Source organism: Acipenser ruthenus, chromosome 9 (genome assembly GCF_902713425.1).
Source record: "Acipenser ruthenus chromosome 9, fAciRut3.2 maternal haplotype, whole genome shotgun sequence".
Classification (NCBI taxonomy): Eukaryota; Metazoa; Chordata; class Actinopteri; order Acipenseriformes; family Acipenseridae; genus Acipenser; species Acipenser ruthenus.
The window spans coordinates 17,835,856-17,858,265 of NC_081197.1; the positions used below are offsets into that span (position 1 = coordinate 17,835,856).

General features: G+C 36.0%; 1 protein-coding gene across 1 annotated transcript; it reads left to right on the forward strand.

Annotated features, from left to right (window-relative positions):
• The first annotated feature begins 1,379 nt into the window (after window positions 1-1,379).
• LOC117405593 (lipase member H-A-like) lies at window positions 1,380-21,258 on the forward strand. The gene is made up of 11 exons (XM_034008767.3): window positions 1,380-2,519; window positions 7,891-7,954; window positions 10,180-10,550; window positions 11,266-11,374; window positions 12,182-12,283; window positions 15,006-15,095; window positions 15,877-16,044; window positions 17,282-17,371; window positions 17,501-17,609; window positions 18,180-18,353; window positions 20,479-21,258. Exons 2-11 carry the CDS (start codon window positions 7,903-7,905, stop codon window positions 20,564-20,566), a joined length of 1,353 nt encoding a protein of 450 aa, XP_033864658.1. The 5' UTR covers window positions 1,380-2,519; window positions 7,891-7,902; the 3' UTR covers window positions 20,567-21,258.
• Window positions 21,259-22,410: the final 1,152 nt, after the last annotated feature.

The window sequence follows — 22,410 nt, forward strand, 5'->3', positions numbered from 1 at the left end:
TAACATTCAAATGACCTAAGCAATATTAAAATGTGGGAGTGTATTTAAATGTTTCTGCCATTCTTCCAAATTTGGCATTACGCGACCACTGATATTCTGCAGCTTTCTTAAACTGGGTTTACAAGAAGTTTTTAGGTTGTGTTCAAGAACCACAAGTGCAGTCTGCCTTATTTAGCCACCAAAAAAATACAATAAAAAAAGCATGGGAAACAAAACAAAAACCCAGACAGCGTTACACAAATACCAATTAAAAAACAAGAAAACATTCCATAGAGAGCGCTTTGCACTATCCATACATTATTTGCTAAACATTTTTTGACTGCATGTAGTGTATATTTGCATACACATTATACATGTACATATATAATACATGGTTTCCTACAGAAGGTTAGCTTCATCAATTCTGATCATTATTGTAGTCTACGAATGGAGATCAAATCCAGCACTTTACGTTAATGATACAAAAAAAGAAAATCCACTCAAAATGTTTCATAGACATGTTCAAAATACTGGTAGTACATCTACAATAGGCTACCCAACTCGCATACATTTCTCACTACATAATAATAATACCTGAATCCGAATTCCAGTGTAAGGCTTTTGTCAGCATCGGTCGGTCGGTCGGTAGGTATATATTGGCTACTGGGGATCCAGTATACTGGTAGCCCATGCAAGTTCAACAAATTGATGCTAATCCACCCAGGCATTTTTGTAACTTTGGTTCTGCAAGTTTGCAGCAAGCTGATATTAAGACCCATATTTGTCTTTTTCAACAAATTTGTGGAACCAACAGTTTTGGTTTTCTCCATGTTTTTGTTCTTGTGAAACAAATCTTGCTCTACCAATTAGTTTTATGAGATTTTATTTCAACTCTAGACATGGTCGCAAAATCCTGGTGCTGAGGTTGGTAGCCTGCAGCAATAATATAGGAGACCACTGGCACCAATTCCTAATTATGCAAATTCAATACATAAGAAAGCTTACAAACGAGAGGAGGCCATTCAGCCCATCTTGCTCCTTTGGTTGTTAGTGGCCTATTTTTTTCTCAGAATCTCATCAAGTGGCTTCTTGAAGGATCCCAGGGTGTCAGTTTCAACAACATTACTGGGGAGTTGGTTCCAGACCCTCACAATTCTCTGTGTAAAATAGTGCCTCCTATTTTCTGTTATGAATGCCTCTTTATCTAATCTCCATTTGTGACCCCTGGTCCTTGTTTCTTTTTTCAGGTCAAAAAAGTCCCCTGGGTCGACATTGTCAATACCTTTTAGAATTTTGAATGCTTGAATCAGATCACCGCGTAATCTTCTTTGTTCAAGACTGAATAGATTCAGTTCTTTTAGCCTGTCTGCATACGACATGTCTTTTAAACCAGAAATAATTCTGGTCACTCTCAGCAATATCCTTTTTGTAGTGAGGTGACCAGAACTGAACACAATATTCTAGATGAGGTCTTACTAATGCATTGTAAAATTTTAGCATTATTCCCTTGATTTAAATTCAACACATGAACACAGTGGAAGAAACAGCTAACAAAACAAAAGCTGGCCAAACAGCAGGTGAGTTCTGCTCCCAGTAGAATGGGTCCCGCTCCAGGAATCCTCTCCCTGACACACACTGAATCCACTAAAATCTCCTAAATTAAATCCCTTTGCTAAAGGGCAAGGATCCCGGTTAAACACACGGTGGTCCTTGGTTGCGCTCACGACCGCGGTTAAACACATGGTGGCCGCGTATTTGGTTTACTGACCCTGGATCTACCCGCCGTCATGTCTAAATGGCTTTCAATCATGACAGATTTGGTTATGCAAATGTGTCGTATTCTGTAATACATAAAGCTAGCACCGCCTTGTTTCAGCTTTAGTCTTAATGGACAGAACACTGCAGATATCCATCCTACATCCCTATTAGGTGGTAATCACTTTCTGCAAGTCAGTTCAATTCAAGTTCTAGTTTCTCTTCACCCCTGTTTATGCAGTGTTTTAATGCTTTGTTTTAAAATGTAAGAAACGTTTAAAGCATACTTTCAAAAAAGGGAGGGAAGTGCAAGGCTTTACAGAAACTGAAAACAAGCTATGCTGAAGGGAAATCAAATAAATGATATAGGACAGATCCACAACAGTGTTTCAGCCAAGGAAAGCAAGCTTTTCATTTCAGCATAGCTTTGTTTGCAGTTTCTATAAAGCCTTCACTTCCCTCCCATCTGACAGTATTTGCCAACAGACAGGTGATACTGTAGGTGTGTCTTCAGTTTAAAAGGGTGAATGTAGTGTGGGCAAGAAAGCTATCGTTATGTATTGGGAGGAGCTTATCTTTGAGTTTCATGCACAATACTGCTCTGTACTTCCTGATTCACAATGCTAGAGGTGCAGCTTGTTAAACTAGGGTTATTTTCCAGTGACTGAAAACAGAAACTTCAAGACTTAATAGTTCTATTATTATTCAAATCCCTTCAATCCTTTCTATCTATCGTCTATGGTCACTCCTTTGGTTGGCTTTACTGCTCCATCTTCCTTCAGCTGGTAAGTCACTATTTTTTAAATTTGAAACTACAAGAAGCCTTTGTCATTAATTCAAATGTCAACAGCTCTTGGTATATACAGTAAATATCTAGACCTAGGGTAGCATATTTACAAGTTATGTTTGTGTTACATACTGGGTTATCAGTGCAGGTACAAAATAATGTAAAATGTAACAGGCGAAAAAATAAATCTGTCATTTTGTAAAACCCAGCTTGAACTTCTTAAGTTTTATCTATAGTCATTTTGATTCAAATATGCACTTGAGTATAAATATTCATAGCCATACTGCAGAAAGTGCCACATGCAGTTATTAAACAAATCTATTTTATTTTATTGTTGTATACATCATATTTTAATGTTGCAGTAAATATGTTCATAGCAAGAAGAAGGACACCTTCACAATTCTTATAAAGTACTTATAAGGACAGGGCACACAATCAGCTTGATGACCCTAAAACAATACAGTACTGTGTGAAAAAAGCCACAGACATAAAGGAGCTTACACAATTGATTGTACAGTTAGGCACAATACAATAAAACACTAAACTGGAAAGACAAACAGTACTTTTACATTTTTTAATATGAAGTGTAACTTCACAATGGCCTTGAAATAATAAACCACAGCTTGACTTTACACATCTTTAAAAGATTAACAAAAAACATTTTGTGATGTCTCCACTTAGGAGACGAACCTCACTATTTACCAATCCTCCCAGATCACAAAACTCTACAGATATAGCCAGTACGGAATTTAGTTATATAGTGTGGGAAATTCAAGTTTCAGAACACGACTTTTAACCAGTATTTTTGCACTGAGCATTGGAGGCGCTTGATACCCATGACATCTGTACTTGCACCTAATTTATCTTATTCTTCCCTTATTTTTTATGATATAACTATTCAAATACTAAACTGGAAGCAGTCATACTCTGAAGGGTAATGTCTAATCCTGAACTCCAACCTACACTTCCTTCATCATAGTATACGCATCACATTAATATGTATATGGAAAACTCCAGTATGGTTATCCAAAGTATATCTGTAGCTGATGATAATTGGTCAGTAATGATGCTTCACTTCTTTCTGATATGTCTCAATATGGCTGTCAGTAGAATCTCCCATGTATACTGCAGTGAAAGTACTAAATAAGTTGAATGACCTGTACATTTAAAACCAAGTCTGGTCCAATAGGAGACATTGACACTGGATATTTGACACTGAACACTGGAGACCTATTAAATAATTTGCAGAATGTAAAGCAATATTTGTATATATATTGAATTAACATGTAAAAAACAAACATTGCTCCATATCTTTATTCCAAAATAATTTCCCACTCAAAGCTCATTGAATGGGCAGGTAAATAGCATACTGGTTTGACGACTAACCTTACTATCAGATCTTTCTGGCTTAAGGCCGAAATCTGTTTGAGAATCTTCATCATTTCAAACTTTGAAGGGTCTACATTTTTGTTTTTCTTTGTTCTGTGTTTACTATTGTTCAGTCACCTGTGCTATCTTACTTCACCATTAAGCAGACATGTAGTTGACCAGTTAATTTGTTTACATATCCAAAGGTAGTTATAGCTGTAGTGACAAGACAAGCCAAGTTTGTAACAGCAGAGTGTAAAAGATCATTAATCCTAATGATACAAAACTCTTATGTGACCTAACATTCTTCTGAACACTGTCCCTTTAGGACAAGTTAGGCAGTGTGGTCCAGTGGTAACCAGAAAGTCACCGGCTCATATCCCACCTCTGCCACTGACTGACTCACTGTGTGACTCTGAGCAAGTCACTTAACCTCCTTAAATCAATGTCCTATTGTAAGTGACTCTGCATATAGGCCAGCAGTGTGGAGTAGTGGTTAGGGCTCTGGACTCTTGACCGGAGGGTCGTGGGTTCAATCCCAGGTGGGGGACACTGCTGCTGTACTCTTGAGCAAGGTGCTTTACCTAGATTGCTCCAGTAAAAACCCAACTGTATAAATGGGTAATTGTATGTAAAAGTAATGTGATATCTTGTAACAATTGTAAGTCGCCCTGGACAAGGGCGTTTGCTAATAAATAAATAATAATAATATAATGTAAAGTTCACATAATGCACATCTGCCTACATCTGTAAAGCACTTTGTAATTGTGGTCCACTATGAAAGGCGCTATATTAAAATAAATATATTATTGTTATTATTATTATTATTATTAAAGAGTAACAACAATGATTGACACCCTGATTATATGAAGAGCAACATATAATAGGGGCTTGAAAAGTTTCCTTAACCAGATTCTAGAAACTCAATACTGTTATTTGGTAGGATAACAGAAGATGGACTGTTAAAATCATTAGGGTCTGTACCAAATTCACCACGAATCAGGAATAGCTACAAAACCACAACTGCTTACTATACTACTACAAGCTGCTAAATGTAGATAAATGTTCAGCACTGGTGTACTCATGTCAGAGCTGGGAATTTGCTGGTTTTCAACCCCTTGCTTCAGGAGTTGGTGCTAAAAGTTGTTTGATTAAACCTCCCTTTAGTGTAAAGTTCTAAAGTAAACTGCTTCTTGTTACTCCAGAATGATTCGATGTAACCTTATCTAGCATTGTATTTACTTACTGAGCACCCAATATAATCTAAGTAAATATTTGTTCCAATTCCCAATTTATAGAAGGTCACCAGCTTACCATCTGTTGCTAGTGAGTAGTTGCCTAAAATTATGAAGTGGACTTTGAAAAACAGTAGTTGACCAAATTCAGTTATGAAGCAGATGTGGGAAAACAGCAAACCTTCAGTTAAAAAGTATACATAGAACAAATGTGTGGTATTTCTTACATCTGCTCAGGGTGCCATGACAGGGATTTCATCTGGGCGAGTTATATGAGGAATTTCCTCCATTAGCTAATGTTGTGTGGGAGTCAAGGGAGGATTATTAACTTTTTTTTAAAAAAGTCACTAGATGATGACTGAAACAAAATTATATTCATTACTAAGTCTACCAAACTGCTCATTAAAGGTGTTTTAGGTTTCCATTCAGTAATGCTGAATGTGTTTGTTAAGGTTCTGAGAGAGTTATTATTTATGCTTTGAAAATACCCAGGACGCGACATAGTCCACCGCTGGGATATTGAAACGTGAAGGCTACCAGGGCACACATGGAATTATTATTATTATTTATTTGGCAGAAGCCTTTATAATACTACTAAAATACAATATTAAGTAGGATGCAACAAGTTAGGATTACAACAAGTTATATCTACAATGTCATATTAGTAGTGCAATAGTGCAAGTAGAGTGCATTAGCTGAGGATCCAGTAACGTGGTGCGTAGGTCAGGGGAATACAGTGCTTAGTAGGAGGGATAGATCAAGAGATCTACAAGCACAGTCTAAACAGGTGAGTCTTGAGGATGCGGTGGAAGGCAGTACGAGACGGAACAGTCCTGAAGTTCTCCAGTAGCTGGTTCCACCACAGAGGCTAGGGAAGAGAAGGAGCAGGCACAGGAGGATGGACAGTGGAGGGAAGGCATGACCATTTGGCCCGTAGAGGAGGAGCGGAGAGGGCGATAGGGGCTGTAGGGAGATAGGAGGGATTGGAGGTAGGAGGGGGCAGTGTGGTGAAGAGTGGTAGGCAAGAACAAGGGTCTTGAATTGAATACGAGCAAACTGAGCAAACCGTATTACTCATGGAATATTGAGGAACATTATTGTATTCATTAGGAACAAGAACTAGTGCTGCATAAAATCATGAAAACAAACAGAAAAAACATTAAATGTTTATTTTTGTATGCATCCATTTTCTAATAGCAACAGAACCATCATAAGAGGGCTTTAGCATCTGGTAAGGCCCTTCTCATTTTGTTAAATTACATTGCCTTCAACTCGGGACCTCAACTCACCATGTACTTGCCTTACCAGATAGTAAAGCCCTCTTCTTCGGGTTCTATTACTCAAATAGCTATATTAGTGACTTCCTTTGCATGCTACTCTAACTCTCAGTGGCATGGCAAGTTTTTTACCCATACTGTGATGGTTGCCAAATGATCATTTTGTGTAACATTTCAAATTGCTACATGATCAGCACTAGATTAGTTTCACACAAGCAAATACAAAAAATGTTTCATTTTCAAGAAACTGTTGTTATGTTAAAGCATTTTTATTCGGGCTTGCTACCTTGTATATGAGACACACATGTTAGTTATTTCTGGGTCTATTTTGGTAGCATGGTAGCATGTCTGGTTGATTTACTTGTTTAGGATAATTTTGTTGAAACGGTCTGTAATTTACTGACATCAACTACATAGAACCACAACCCTTCCCTGAAAACTATTTATAATGTTACAAATATAGTATCACTTACATTTTAACTCATTTTCCATGTTTCTGATGTGATATGAAAAACTCCCAAAGTTTGACATTATTGTGTATTTTCGCCATATTCAATAAGATGATTTCATTTTGAAAAGCAGGAGTTTAAATTAATTGGTCCTACTGTACATACACCACAGGTATTTCTTGTTAGTTTTAGCATTAGCAGTGTGTTTTTCAAACAAAAATGGTTAACAGTACATGTTTACAGTTCTAACTACAGTAATAATAATAATAATAATAATAATAATAATAATAATAATAATAATAATAATAATAATAATAAAATCCTGGGTAACTACAGTTTCAGTATTTGTTTAGTCTGACATCGCTGACTTGTATTGTTATTTATCAATGTATCAATCCATTAACTTTAAAACATAACCCATTGACAAATACTACTTTGGTCACTATATTACTAGGGTGACAAGATGGCCCAGTTTGACCAGGACTGTCCCCTTTTCCCACCAACTGTCCCGGTGTCCCGACATTTAAAAAAAGTCCCGGTCTGCAAGACAGCACTCCCGGCACCATTCCACTAATTACGTAAACAATCATCAATCATATTAAAATATGGTTCCAGAGTAAGGGAATATATATATATATATATATATATATATATATATATATATATATATATATATATATATATATATACAACATTGTAGTTTTATAAAGTATTTTTGAATCTATGTTTCCCAGTTCTGAGCTTTGGAAATCTGGTCACCCCACATATTGATAAGGGGTAAACTGCATTTTAGGATTACACTTTATATGCATGTTCATCGTGTGTGTTTTCATTTGAAATAGTCTTTTGAGCTTCATTCTGAAATGCTCCTAATCCTGTATGGTACAGCTTTCTCAGATGCCAGGTCCTACTTGACTCCAAACCACACACATGTATAAAATCTGTCGAGTGGCTCATTTGACTGCAAGCAAGAACAGCCATCACAGGACACACATTACTCTCCAGATAATCCTGATTCTCTTCCTTTGTTCGTTCTGAAGATAAAAGCAGCAATGTTCAAGTGGTGGATCCTGATGCTCCTTCATCCCTGTGTACTTCGAGCAGGTAAGACTTATAAAGTATTTGATAAATAAAAAACAAAGCCTTAACATTTTAAAGGTTTTAAGTAAACATAAAGTACATGTTTCTTTTTCTTACCTCAAGATTATTGAAGATTACTTATTATTTAGCTTTTATATTAAAATGCAAATGAGTTAAACAACTGCATGGCTTTCTTCTTTACTTAGAAGCATAATCCTATTTTGGAGGATGCATGTACTGAAGGCTGATTACTGCTGAACTCTTAAGCCGAAGAGTGATTATGTTGAGGCTTTTTTTCTCAGTGGCATAACAGATTGATTTTGTAATGAAGACTGTGTCACGAATAGTTTGCCCTTAGGTAAAGAAATACCATGACAGCAGCTGTAAACACTTTACTGCCTGAAATAAAAATATGAACATTTTGGGGATCCTTTTAAAAAAGGACACCGTTATGCACTGATCATGTCCTTCCAACTGTCCACAATATGGTAGCTGCTGATTTGCACCAATCTTTCCCAAACTTTTATCATTCTTAATCCTCTCTGTTTCTTCTGGAACATGAGGCTACAACCTTTGACCTCCACAATGATCTATCTTTGACCACCTTCTCCGCCTCTCCCCACCTCATATGCATGTCTTTCAGATCTGCCTCAACAGTGCTCCTCCAGGTGTTTTTTGGTCTTCCTCGCTTGATTTTTCGCTGTGGGGTCCATCACATTCCAATTTTGGTGGTGTTGTTGTGCAGCATCCAAAGTACATGGCCTAGCCATTGTAGTTTTCTCTGCCGTATCTCTGTGTTAATGTCACTTGATTTAGTCTTAATGTACAAATCCTTGTTTGATATCTTATTCGGCCAGAAAATTGGACATATGTTTTGTAGACATTTGTGGATAACTTCCAGTTTGTCTGTCTTTGGTTACACGCCAACATTCTGAACTGTACAGTAGCACAGATTTCACATTGCTGTTGTAGAGTTTCATCTTTAACTTCAGACTGTACGTCTTTGACTTCCATATAGGCCGCAGTTTTTGAAATGCTAGCCGTGCTTTGTTAAGCCTTGATTAAACTGCTGTTGTGATGTCTCAACACTACACAAACTTTGACTCACTGAACAAAATTAACAATATTAAACTTAATAACTGATATATTATAAATGTAGCTGTTATATACTATCCCTTTAAGGTTCTCTGTGATTTCAGTGAGTTTATTACTGTTGAAAAATTGTGTTTGCTTCAAAGCATGTCATGTAATTAAATGTGTACCTATGATTATCCCATGTGGAATCTCTTAGGAGAAAGAAGTAGGCTATTTTTAGCAATGTGAATTCTTTTTTTTTTTGAGCAATTATTTTACACAAACATATCTGTTTGCTACATTGCTCGCTATGTTTAGCCTTCGGCATACTCTATCAGAAAGCAGACTTTTTTGACAACAAAAAACACATTAAGTTTCTAGAAAAAGCTATTTGTTTCATGGGCATGGCATTTGGTCATAACAAAATAGAGACCAGTGTCAGCTATGAAGAAAGCATCACCTATCCCTCATAAAAGTTTACTATAATGTACCAAACAGTGTAGTAAAGCATAGTTAAAGTATGGTAAAAAAAAAAAAAAAACATCAAAAGTTTTCTAAATATATGTGTGTGTGTGTGTGTGTGTGTGAATATTTTCCACAGCAAACTTTTTAAATGAAAAGGATTATTTAACAAAATATATTTTTCAACTGAACTAACTTCCAATACAATACATCTCTCTTTCAGTTTTGCTCTTCTGTTTGATCATGTCACTAGAACACCTCCATGGAACTACATTATTATTATTAACCATCCTTGTATGAATGGAGTGTATGAATTTGCAAATCCACCACCACCAATATTATAACTCCTGTACTAATACCCCATAAACCAGTTGAGCTAGCTACTTCATATTTTCAGTGTTATGGAAACTCCTCCCACAAAATCTAACATCTCCTTCACTTTGACCTGTAAGATGGCCACCACATTGGGTTCAATATTGGATTTTTTGCATTCCTGTTTGGTATAACACATGCTTCCAAATTAGTTGTCTCAGTAAAATGCCAGATGTGTCTGAATACTCTGCGACTATGTGGTATAGCAAATAAAATGCATCAAAACATACTTTTAATGTTGAGGTTTTTGTGATATTGATAAGACTCTCAAGAAAGAAATAATAATAGGTTTAAAAATAACTCCAAATCATCATTTTTTATTTTATTTACTTCATTTCTAGAACCTGAATGTAAGCATTTCACAGCGTTGGACTTTCACAATTCCTTTATTGGGACAAAACTGGACGTTAAGCTGTTGCTCTACACAAATGAAACCATAAACTGTGGAAATCATCTGGATCACACAAATTTCAAAGGTTCTAATTTGCTGAATGTGAAAAGAAAAACCACCTTTGTAATCCATGGATACAGGCCATCAGGATCCCCCCCAGTGTGGATAGACACAATAGTACAGCTTTTGTTATCTGCTGAAGATATGAACGTGATTATAGTTGACTGGAACAGAGGAGCTGCTACCATCTTATATCCGAAAGCAGCAGAAAACACAAAGAGAGTGGCACAAATCCTAACCTTGTTTATTAAACAGATGATAGTAAGTTATTCTTTTAATATAATTATATTAAATTATGCAAGAATTTTTTTTTTTACACTGTACACATTATTTCTTCTATGGTGTGTATTATTTTGGCTTAATAAAATATATGTGGAAGCTGTACTTTGTATTGTGGAATTGAAGCTTATAGTTTCAAACTATTGGCCCACAAGCTGAAAATTGTATGAAACCCAAAGCTACAGCCTTTGGTAAGATAGTTCAAGATAAGTGCTAATCAGGGTCTGTGACACCAGACATTGATGCAACAGTTGTGTAGAATCTGTATAAAAGCAGATATAATAGAGTTGCTATAACTAAGAGAGAAGCTGCTGGTTAATGGAGCTGCTGCAGCTTTAAGAGAGGTGTGCTGTGCATCACTTCCCATGAGGGGGTGTTATCATTTGGTATCCTGCCCCTGATTTTAGTGGGCGGCAATGAGATAGATGTGGCCTTACGTCAAATTACAGATATGCTGTTCGACGGCTGCACTGACTTCATTCCTGTTGAAATACATTTCAAATTAACCTTACACGTTGCCATGTCTGAACTATATTATTAACAAATTTTTCACTCATATGATGGACTGTCCTTTTAAAATGTGTTTCCAAACATTTAACCTGTGTTTCCATGTTTAAAATGTTGCGAAACAGCTATGATTGTTGTAAACAGACACAATGACTGGTAAAATTTGTTTTGTTGTGCTTTTGTGCTTTAGGAAATGGGCAGTTCACTCAGCTCTTTCCATTTGATAGGGATCAGTCTTGGAGCTCACATATCTGGGTTTGTTGGGAACATGCTGGGTGGCAAAATTGGAAGAATCACTGGTAAGATTCAAAGCATTTATTTATATTAATTGAAAACAGACTCTATATATCATGACATACTTCCAGGAAATATTGAAATTCATTCATTTGGCTTGGCATGTTCTGCAATTGAACCACCCATTCATTTTAAAGGTCAGCAGTGTAGAGTAGTGGTTAGGGCTCTGGACTCTTGACCGGAGGGTCGTGGGTTCAATCCCAGCTGGGGGACACTGCTGCTGTACCCTTGAGTAAGGTACTTTACCTAGATTGCTCCAGTAAAAACCCAACTGTATAAATGGGTAATTGTATATAAAAATAATGTAATTGTATATAAAAAAAATAAATAATAATAATGTGATATCTTGTAACAATTGTAAGTCGCCCTGGATAAGGGCGTCTGCTAAGAAATAAATAATAATAATAATTTCTATCCAGCTTTATCAATAGCACAGGTGAAGTTGAAATTGTTAATTAATTTCCTTTTTTTGTTCATGGCTTACCACAGTACAGTGTCCGTTTAATCCATAACTATAAAACACTCAACAGTGATATACTAAAAGAAACTTTGCAAATTATATATTTCAAATACAATTTTTCAAATGAAGACATTAAGAAATACTTTTAATATTTAATACTTCTTAGTTTCTTTTAGTATTTCTAAAATTGTTCATTTAAACTGCAAGTAACTAACTTTGCTGTGAGTTATGGGTGTAACAACGAAATAGTAATAAATAAATACTTAAGCTTTTTAATAATTATTTATTTTATTCTATTGTGGCTCATTTGTATAGTATTTTCTCAGCACAAACTACACTTCTTTTTTTGTAGGCCTTGACCCTGCAGGCCCAATGTTTACTGGTAAACCACCTGCAGAGAGACTTGACCCCACTGATGCAGAGTTTGTGGATGTCTTACATACCGATATTGATGGTAAGTCAGTGTTTTAACAGTTTTAAACACTTAGTAGTAGCAGTGTTTCTCAATGTCAAGTATTTTTATATATCACACAAAACATAAAGCAGGGATTCCAAAATCTCCTTGGCCATGACATTATGGGGGAGATGTAAGTATAGGAGCAGTGCAAATAATTGCGGATGCAAAATTCAAAGTACATTGCGGCCAGGCAATTATTTTGCACTGCACCCTATGTAAGCTTAAGAGCAATTCACATTACTCAACACACATATAATAATCCGCATTTATGATAATAAGGGTCTAAATAAGCACATTGGTCTATTTAGCGGCCACACTTGCAGCCCAGAGGTGACTGAGTTACGAGTACAGAGAGCAGTAGGCGCTGTATGACATTTGTGGAGCACGAAACTACAAACCAAAAAAAATATATGTCAGAGGAAGGGCAGCAAAGTCCTCTTGGCTTCATGGAAAATATATATATTTTTTTTTCTGAGAAGGAACTGAGAGTCCTTACAGCTGAGGTCACTCAGCATGAAACAGAGTTGTTTGGAAAAGCCTTAGCCAACATCAGTTATGCTAGTATCCTAAGGAAATGATTGTGCCTAGTACTCTGGAAAAGGACTATCCCTCCAGACATTCCAACTGTGGTCTGAAAGGAACCAGAAGCTAAGTAGTGCAGAGAACACAGCACTTTCACATGTGCAGGGATAGCGGTCCTTAGATTGACACTAGAGTCTAGCTCATCCCTCAATTCAACTATTAGGCCTAGGATGACCTGCAGAGTGAGACGATAAAGCTTTAGCACCACATCCGGCATCTCAAACAAAGTGACCCTGGGATTGAATATGCTGGGTCTTCTACATCTTGCCCTTCTTCTCTGAACGTGTTCCTGCCTCTCCTCAACAAGTGCCGTGTCGCTGCATCAGGAAGGGTACCACAGCAGCCAACCTGAAGCCAATGACAGGTCTCTGCAGGTGTGTGCTTTTATTCAGCTCTTAATTCCTCGCTTCTACAATGGTTTACACCTTGTAAGAAGAGCTGTCAAGTTTTTGGAGGGTCAGAAATTGCCTAAGTGCAAGGCAAAATCCTTACATCACAGTATAATGTTTGTGCCTGCTTAGTATCCAGATCCCACCCAATTCCAATGCTCTTTTCTTCATTTGAATGCATTTCAATATAATTTGAATGGCATAATGATGGCAAAGTGCACATTTGATAGCGGATGCAGTGCGCCAGGTGAACACCAGTGTGGAGTAGTGTGGAGTAGTGGTCAGGGCTCTGGACTCTTGACCGGAGGGTCATGGGTTCAATTCCAGCTGGGGGACACTGCTGCTGTACCCTTGAGCAAGGTACTTTACCTAGATTGCTCCAGTAAAAACCCAACTGTATAAATGGGTAATTGTATGTAAAAAAAAAAAAAATGTGTAAAAAAAATAATGTAATTGTATGTAAAAAATAATGTGATATCTTGTAAGTCGCCCTGGATAAGGGCGTCGGCTAAGAAATAAATAATAATAATAATAATAATAATAATAATAACATACGACACATTTTTAGCGGACGCTAAAATCAGACTTTACTGCTGCTAAATTCAATTTACGGCTGCATTATGGTGGTTTTGCACCTGCAAATCACTTTGCACGTATCCTTACATTTACCCCTATGTCTCCTAAATGAGGACCACCACCCACTGTAAAATGTTGTTCTTCTTAAGGCGCATAATGTTATCACAGTCATTGGAAATAAAGATTGCAAATTTATGACAGTCGACAACTAGGTAGTGAGTACTGCATTCAAAATAACCCCAAGCACCTAACAGCAGCGTTTATATACATAAAAAGATCTCATGACCTGGGAAATATAGATTTTTCAGAGTTAATTGGGAGACATTTCTGTTTGCGTCTTTTGGCACAACTGAAATCGTCTCCTAGCCCCCAGTTAGGGAACCTCCGATATAAACACTGCCAATAAAAAAGTAATACATTGATAAGGAGAACAAAAGCATGTGGTTATACAGGATACTGGTCATTTCTTTGAAGTTGCAAGCCCCATCCCTTTTCAATTGATCCCAATAAAAGTATTTTTACATTTTTAACTACTTCACTTCACACCAGACAGGCAAGGTTTTATACACACAGGTAGTTGTGATTGCCATGCCAGTACTGGCCAGCAGAGCTCAGTCTCACAAAAAAGGCCATTCGCTGTGTTTAGACTCTGAAAGCCTTCTGTCATGTGATTATTCATATTTCAGGCCATTCCACCTCACATGGGAACTGTGTGGGAAACCACCATCAGTTGCAAGTCATACTGACTATCTTATGTTCTTATTTCTATGTACACAGCAACTTTAGTTCCAGTTTTCTTTAAAAGCTGAGATCGTGTATTGTTTTCAGTCAATCGCAAATAACATTAACGGCATAAGCTAGAAAAAATGTACTTTATACTCTGAATACAGTTCTACAGTACATGCATGTTTCAATTCAGCACCAGCCTATTCTAGCCTTAAGAACTAACTTCTAATTGGTTATAAGCAGTCATGAAATAACACCACATCATAACAACACACAAAAATAACTTGAAAATATGTCTTGCCCACAGAGTATGGTTATTCCAAAGACAATAATGTAAGAATAGTGAATACTGCATTTGCATTGCAATACAAATGTATGCTGTTCTTATTCACCTAATACGATATTCCACCTCTGAGATTTGAATGAAAGGTAGCTTTTTATTTTAGCTTTAGGTTTCAGAGAACCGCTAGGACACATAGATTTCTATGCCAACGGAGGAACAGACCAACCTGGCTGCCCCAAAACCATATTTTCTGGTAAGTGTCCATCATACTATGGAAAGTTGCATTTATTACTATCACTTACTCGGAGGCATATGTACAGTAGATAAGGCAAGAGCTGGAGGTGATGTGGGGGGTATTACAGAGATATAGGCTGCCTGTCTGTATGATTGTGAGGTTTCTAATCATATCAAAACCTTTATTTAGTCCATCGTCTGGCAAAGAGTTATCATGTTTAGTTTTGTTTATGTTTTGAATGGCTGAGGTACTTGAACAATTGTAACTGTTTTAAATTAACTTTGCTGATTCAGATTGTTGAACTATTTCATGTGAATAAAGTATGACAGTATCTCAATATTGTTTGTCAGGATTTGTGGGGTTTGTTTGTGTTATGGAATACACAAAACAAAAGATCATCTGCAGCATAAAAGTCAGTACAAGGCAGTGAAAAACAGCCAGTGCTCAGAATGTTCACGTCACAGTGACAGGTAAAACACCTACAGTACCTCTGCTACATACATGCAGTAGCAGCCAACAGACTTCAATAGTGGCAGTCTATACCTAGAATATCACACAATGCAGAACTGTACCTACTTGACCCTAAAAACTTTAAACATTCACTGCTGGTTTCACAGACCGTTATTATCACCAATCTTGGACTACTCAATTTTAAATTAGGTAAGACAACCCAAGATAAGAGCTAATTAGGGTCTGTGAAACGAGCTGTCAATCATACAACTATAACATAAGATGTCAAAAAGACAAGCATCTAAATTTCAATACAAGGTGTCTTGTATAATTAATTTATGTCTTCTAGGAAAACAATACTTTGTGTGTGACCATCAGAGATCCGTATTCCTATTCCTCTGCTCTTTAAATAAGACCTGTGAAATAACGGCTTACCCCTGCTCATCATACCAAAAATTTCTGGATGGTAAATGCACTGAATGTGACGCTTTTCTTCCAGCACCTTGTCCTGTATTAGGTAAGATTTATTCAGATTTGTGCCATGTAATAATATAGAGCAAGGTTTTCAACCGGGAGTACACGTACCCCTGGGGCACATCTAAGGGTCATAGGGGGTACGCAGGACGACTCTAATTATCTTGAGTTATTTTATATTATCTCTAAACCGCTGTGCATACATAATTCATTTTTGTTTTGCAGCTCTAAGTTTACAGTCTGCCTATAGTTTCAAAATTATCATCCACCTGTACGCACAAGTGATTCTGACTGAGCATGTTTCCTCTCTAAATTATTATTAGGCACGGCTGCATTTTAGTAACAGCAGTAGCGGCTGGTTGAATTGTTTTCAGTTTCTGATAGAGTAAATTCTGTGTATTCTCTTGGTACATTTCTTACATGCAAAAGAAATGAAGGAAGAAAACACAAGTCTACAGAAAGTGCAAAGTGACAAAGTTAAAGAATCATGAAGACAACCTAAAGCACCAGAAAATGACTTACAAATAGTGAATAAAATCATTTACTAAAACTAAAAAGCGGACTGACTACTAGCAAATAATTAGATACGATTAAGATAGACAAAACTAACATGTAACTAATATTACATGTGTTTAGCATCTGTAATGCCAGTTGTAGGACACTTAGCATATTACATCTTCTTTTAATAGAACTGTTGACATTCCAGGCATTTAACTTACAGCTACACTGAGTGAAGTAACACGCCCCAGTTTTAAACCCTTGTGTTGCAATTGTACAAGTATGTCACAGACTGATGCTTTTCAAGGGAGAGATTGTAATGTGTACATACAGTGTAGATAAAGCCATCTGTGAGGAATGTGAACAAAACAAGACTTACACTGCATGGTCACTTTAATAGGACCTGTCCACCTGACTTGAATTTAGCATCGCCCTGAATTAGAAATCCAAATTAGGTTTATCACGTGATGTGACTTGTGGTCCCTGCATTGCTATAAAGCCACCTAATAGCAAAATGTATTGTATGCAGTATGTCAATTTGATATTGTTTATTATCATTGTAGGCAAAAACATGTCTCTTGTAATTTGATACACAGTTTCACACATTTTGTTGAACAGCAGTGATTTACTCAGTTCATTCAAGGTCCCACTTACTTTTAAACCCCCTTTCCCTTACAAAAAATTAAAACATTTAAAAATTAAAAATCTCTGTAACCTGTTGCAGAATGTAGTAAATTACGTGTGGGACAATGCTTTTACAGTTTTTGTTCTTCAACATACAGGTTTTTACATATACAAATGGAAAGATGCTCTTGTTAAACTTGAACAAACAAAAGCATATTTTTCTACAACAGCAGATCCTCCATTTTGTAGTAAGTGACTTTTAAGTGTACTCTTTCCATTTATATTTATTGATTTAATATTGAATTGTGAAATATATGATTAAGAAATACGTAACCTTCACCAAACAAGGATTGTGTTTTGCTTTCATTTCCCTAAAGAGTACAATTACCTTCTGGATATTATTACATGGAACAAAAGCACACGCTGGGGATACATTACAATAAAATTGATGAACGGAAAAAACGTGACAGAATCAAAATTAGATCAGTAAGTTACACGTTTAACAATTTCAAATCTGAATTAAAGTATGTGTATTTGTGTTAACATTATGCAAAATGTATGTATAAAGATAAATGTCTGAAAGCCTTAATAAAAGCATTGTAAAATACAATAAAGCAGAGGGAAAGCATGAACAAGCAAAGGTAAGCATTTACAGAAAGGTTTGGTAGCATATTAAAAACATGGTAAACTACGGTAAATGTATAGTACAATCGTGGGGAAAGCATGTGGAAACTGCATAATTACAGTACAAAATGTCTGTGCTAAATATTCATAAGGGGCTTGATCAGTAGTTTTATGTACTGCACTAGAAAAACTAAAATTGCTAAACTAAATTGGTTGGCCATTTCCAGCCTAAATAATAAAATGAGTTGTCTTTAAAATGGCAGAATTAATTATTTAGTTGTACAGATTCAAGGATGGTTTATTCAGCAAGAAGGTAAACATAACCAAATACATTTACGTCTGCTTTCACAGACCCTGATTCGTACTAATCTTGGATTACTTTACCTGAAATAACACTAGGAAGTCTAAGATTTTTATTTTTTTCTCTTTCAGCAAAGCGTCGAAATTTGAACAGTACACAGAAACACAGTTGCTAACACAGTTTGATAAGGATGTGGAGAATGTCCAAAAGATCTCAGTTAAATTCTCCACAGGAAATGTGATTGGCCCCAGATATAAACTGAGAGTTATACGGATGAGACTGAAGCCATTGGATAACAAAAACAGGTAAATGTTGGGCTCAATATATGTAAAATTATTAATGGTTATTAAAAAAAAAAAAAAAAAAAAAAAAAAAAAAACTTTGTCATGCTACACAAAGTTGTATGTGACTGCATAATTTGTTTTGCAAATGGAATTCCTGAGGTATATTGTAATATACAAAAGTTGCATCTACCTAGTGCTTCAGTCAAGATATGCAAGACAGTATATGCAATCTACTTTGAGGGCTTATAGCAGAAGCTCAGTTGTCAGATACTTCTATATTCAAGACTGCACAAATACTAATATTTTCAAGGAACCAGTCTCAAAGAGGTACCAATTTAATTCACTTCGCTGCAGACTTCCACAACTAACATTGATGAAGTAATTCAAGGCAGTAATCACTGGGGAATGGTCAAGTCCCAAAAGAACAATTTAAAGACCTTGCCGACTCGTCACAGAGAATCATACTATGGAGGCCTATTGACAGCCCTTGGGCTGGCATTTCAAATATTTTGTCCATCCTCTGTAGTTATCCAAGCTTCAATTTGTGAACCACTGGCATCTACCAACAAGGATATTAAAGTGTTACAGAACCCCCTGCAGTGTTTACATGTAACACATTACTTTACCTTTGCTGTATCCTGTGTTGTCCATATCACAGCAATATATTTCTCAACATAATCCTGACTCTTTTGATATTTGTATTTACACATCATAGGTAAATCGGCTAAGAAATTACTCTGGAACATTCGCCAGGAGAAAGACAATTTTTCTTCTAAACATTGCAGTGTATCCAGATCATGCACCTTCCTGTAGGAATTGAAAATCATCGTTGCTGAGGGAAGATGATCTGGTTGTACTGCGATCCTTATAAGAGGTCTCTTTCTCCTGGTGAACGCTCGATAAAAAGAAGTTGAGAAATGTATTCTCCAGTTGACTTACCGAGGATGTGCGAGTCAGCAATATGTTTAGAAATACAACGCTGTGATAAGGACGACACAGGACACAGCAAAGGCAACATAATGTGTTTCTTGTATACACTGTTCTGTAACACTTTAAATCTGTATGTGCTAATAATGGTGTACATTAATTACACCAGATGCACACCGAAGGCATCAGAAATATTTGATTCAAAATGTTATGGTGGACAACAAAAGTAAACATGCTCTAATTCAATAGATTTTGGAATGCCATTTCCATAGTAATAAAATTTGTACAGACTTAAAGAAAAGACAAAGGGCTGTGCACACTACTGATTCTATTACAGTAAAATAACAAAACTAGATTTAATGTATTATTGAAAGAAATAATTTAAGCACTGCTCTGTATGATGATTAAAACAGCAATGTGTAGGCAAGTATGATAAAGAATATGGAAGTATGTACACTGCTGTGAAAAGTCTTAGACATGTTGCATTTTTCTACTCTGATGCATTATGAGCATCAACAATTTACTCAAAGCCTCCACTAGTGTTTTCTACTATTATAAACAACATTGACTTGCATAAAGAAGGAAAAACATTGAGTGAAATAGCTCGCATCACTCGATTTTCAATGTGTGGTATCCAAAGCATAATCAACAAGTACAGAGAAACATCATCTGTAATTGACAAACCCAGGACTGGAAGACCCAAAAAAGCTGTCAAACAAGGATGAGCAATACTTGAAGATAATATCCTTAAGGAATAGAAAGAAGACACACAGAAATTGGACTATGGAACAATGGTCAAAGGTGCTTTGGACTGTTGATGGATGGACAATGACACATGTGCCTTCTGCCAGTTCTGTTGTCAATTTAAAACACGTTTAGCAAAACTAAAACAGAAAACAAAAGCCTAGCTCCGATGGAGCAGTTACAAAAACAAAATCTACTGTGGTCACAGTCAAAACAACAGCAGTTTCATAGCAGCTGCTAGCAGGCCCACCCTCTTCTAATTATTGTTTACTAATGTGTATCAAAAATATATAAAAGGTCACTGCCTTCTCAGCAAACTAATACTGTAGTTGTCCATAATGTCACTTTATTATTGCTAGTTCTGTTACATTTTACTAATCCCACTAGTCCAAATAATTCATTCTCTGACAGTGTACAGTCCCAAACCAGATTTTCTTTTTTTGTTGACTTTTCCAATAACATTTCTGTCTTTCAGACCACACTTGTGTAGATATGATCTGATTATGGAGGAAAATACTGAAGTGACATTCCGGCCAATCATTTGCCAGGACATTGAAATGTAATATGAAAGCTATAGTGATGTTAAAACAAAATCTGGATTATGGATTTTATAAAATAGCCTATCTGTAATTCTTTTGTAAAAAGAAAATTCAATAATATTGGTATTATTTTTGTAAAGCAGAGTATAAACATCTTCCTTTTTTTCCCCTGTAAATATACATTTCTAGCTTTCGAATTTATTTTAAATGTTCTTTTTTATTCCTAATTTCTAAACACTGTGCAAACAATTTTCCATACATATTAAATAGGTTATTTCTGTTTGTTTTTTGTGTTCATGTTTTCTTGTGCCTCAAAACTGTGTTTATCAAAATAAAAATTGTTAAGATAACAGATGTACTACATATGACAATTCCTCTCAACACTTGTGCAGTGCTTGACATTATCTACAAGTTATTGTGTAAAACTTCTGAATTTAAATTATGAATGCAAATATGAATGTGAAAAAAAACAATTTCAAATTTATTTCAGTTTGCAGTTTTCTTTTCAGTTTTCATAATTTGTTTTACAGAATAGTTTGTAATGTTATTTTTAAAAAAATGTAGTAATATCAATGTGAGTTAGTGCATTTTGTACTGAAGGTGTATGGGGTCTCAGAGTATAACATAAGCTTCCAAAAGTATTGACATGTCTCAAAAAAAGTAAATTCAATTCCAACTGTAATAAAAAATAAGTACAAATAAAAAAAAAATAATAATAATCATGGATGAAAACTTTGGGACCAGAGTTCAGTTTGTTGAGCTTACGTTGCCCAATGCTGCCATCTGGCTTTTAACCATGGTACTACATGGTTAGTAAATTAACTGCAGTTTAAACTGGGGAAGCCGGTTGTTCATAGGAAAATAGTTCACACTTTAGGGTTTTGACTATATCTACAAAACTGATTGTCCAATTGTGATGCGACTTGCTAAGATATTCTTTAGAAGAATTTAAACTGGCGGTATACAGGCCTGCCTGTCTGAATGCCATATATCTAGAGAACCACTTATACAATTACAATGACCTTTTTTAAATAATGGGGTATATGGAGACGCCCTGTCAATAGGTCACACTTATATCATTATATACGGCTATGGCCAAAAGTTCTGCATCACCCTATAGAATTAACACATTTTGCTTCATAAAGTTGAGTTAAACCTGAATATTGTTACAGTAACATATTGAATTACATACCGCTTTGTAGTTTTCTATATACTTAACGAAAAATTGAAAAATGTGATATTCAAAAAATCTAACATGAAATACTGTACTACTATTACAGCTTCCGGTAGACTTTAGCAATATCATTTTGTAGCTTCTTTGATTACATGATGTTAAATTAAAGGTAAAAATGATGTTCATAAAGTTTTTTTTTTTTTTTTTTTTAGTGTCTGAATCCTAAAATTGATGAAAACTTTTGGCCATAGCTGTAGTGAAGAGTTTATGTGGTTGTGTTCAGCTGACACTCATAGCTGTAGTGAAAAGTTCATGTGGTTGTGTTCAGCTGACACTCATAGCTGTAGTGAAGAGTTTATGTGGTTGTGTTCAGCTGACAGTGCATAGTATCACAATCTGGGGATATCTATCTGTCTGTATAACAAACATCCATTTGTACATGTGCATACAGCGGATGTAGGTCATGGTGATCTTTTTCATGATTTCCATTACACGAGAGTAGATGTTAAAACTTCATGCTGATTTGAACTTGGCTCTCGCCAAGATAAGCACCAACTAAGACGTAGCTTTACAGTAAACTAATGTGATCCATATGTGTCTCCATCCATTTACGTTTCCTTCCATATGATGATGTAGATATCCTTCTGTCTGGTGTTAATGGCTGAAGTATAATGCTGGCTCCAGGGATCAGCTT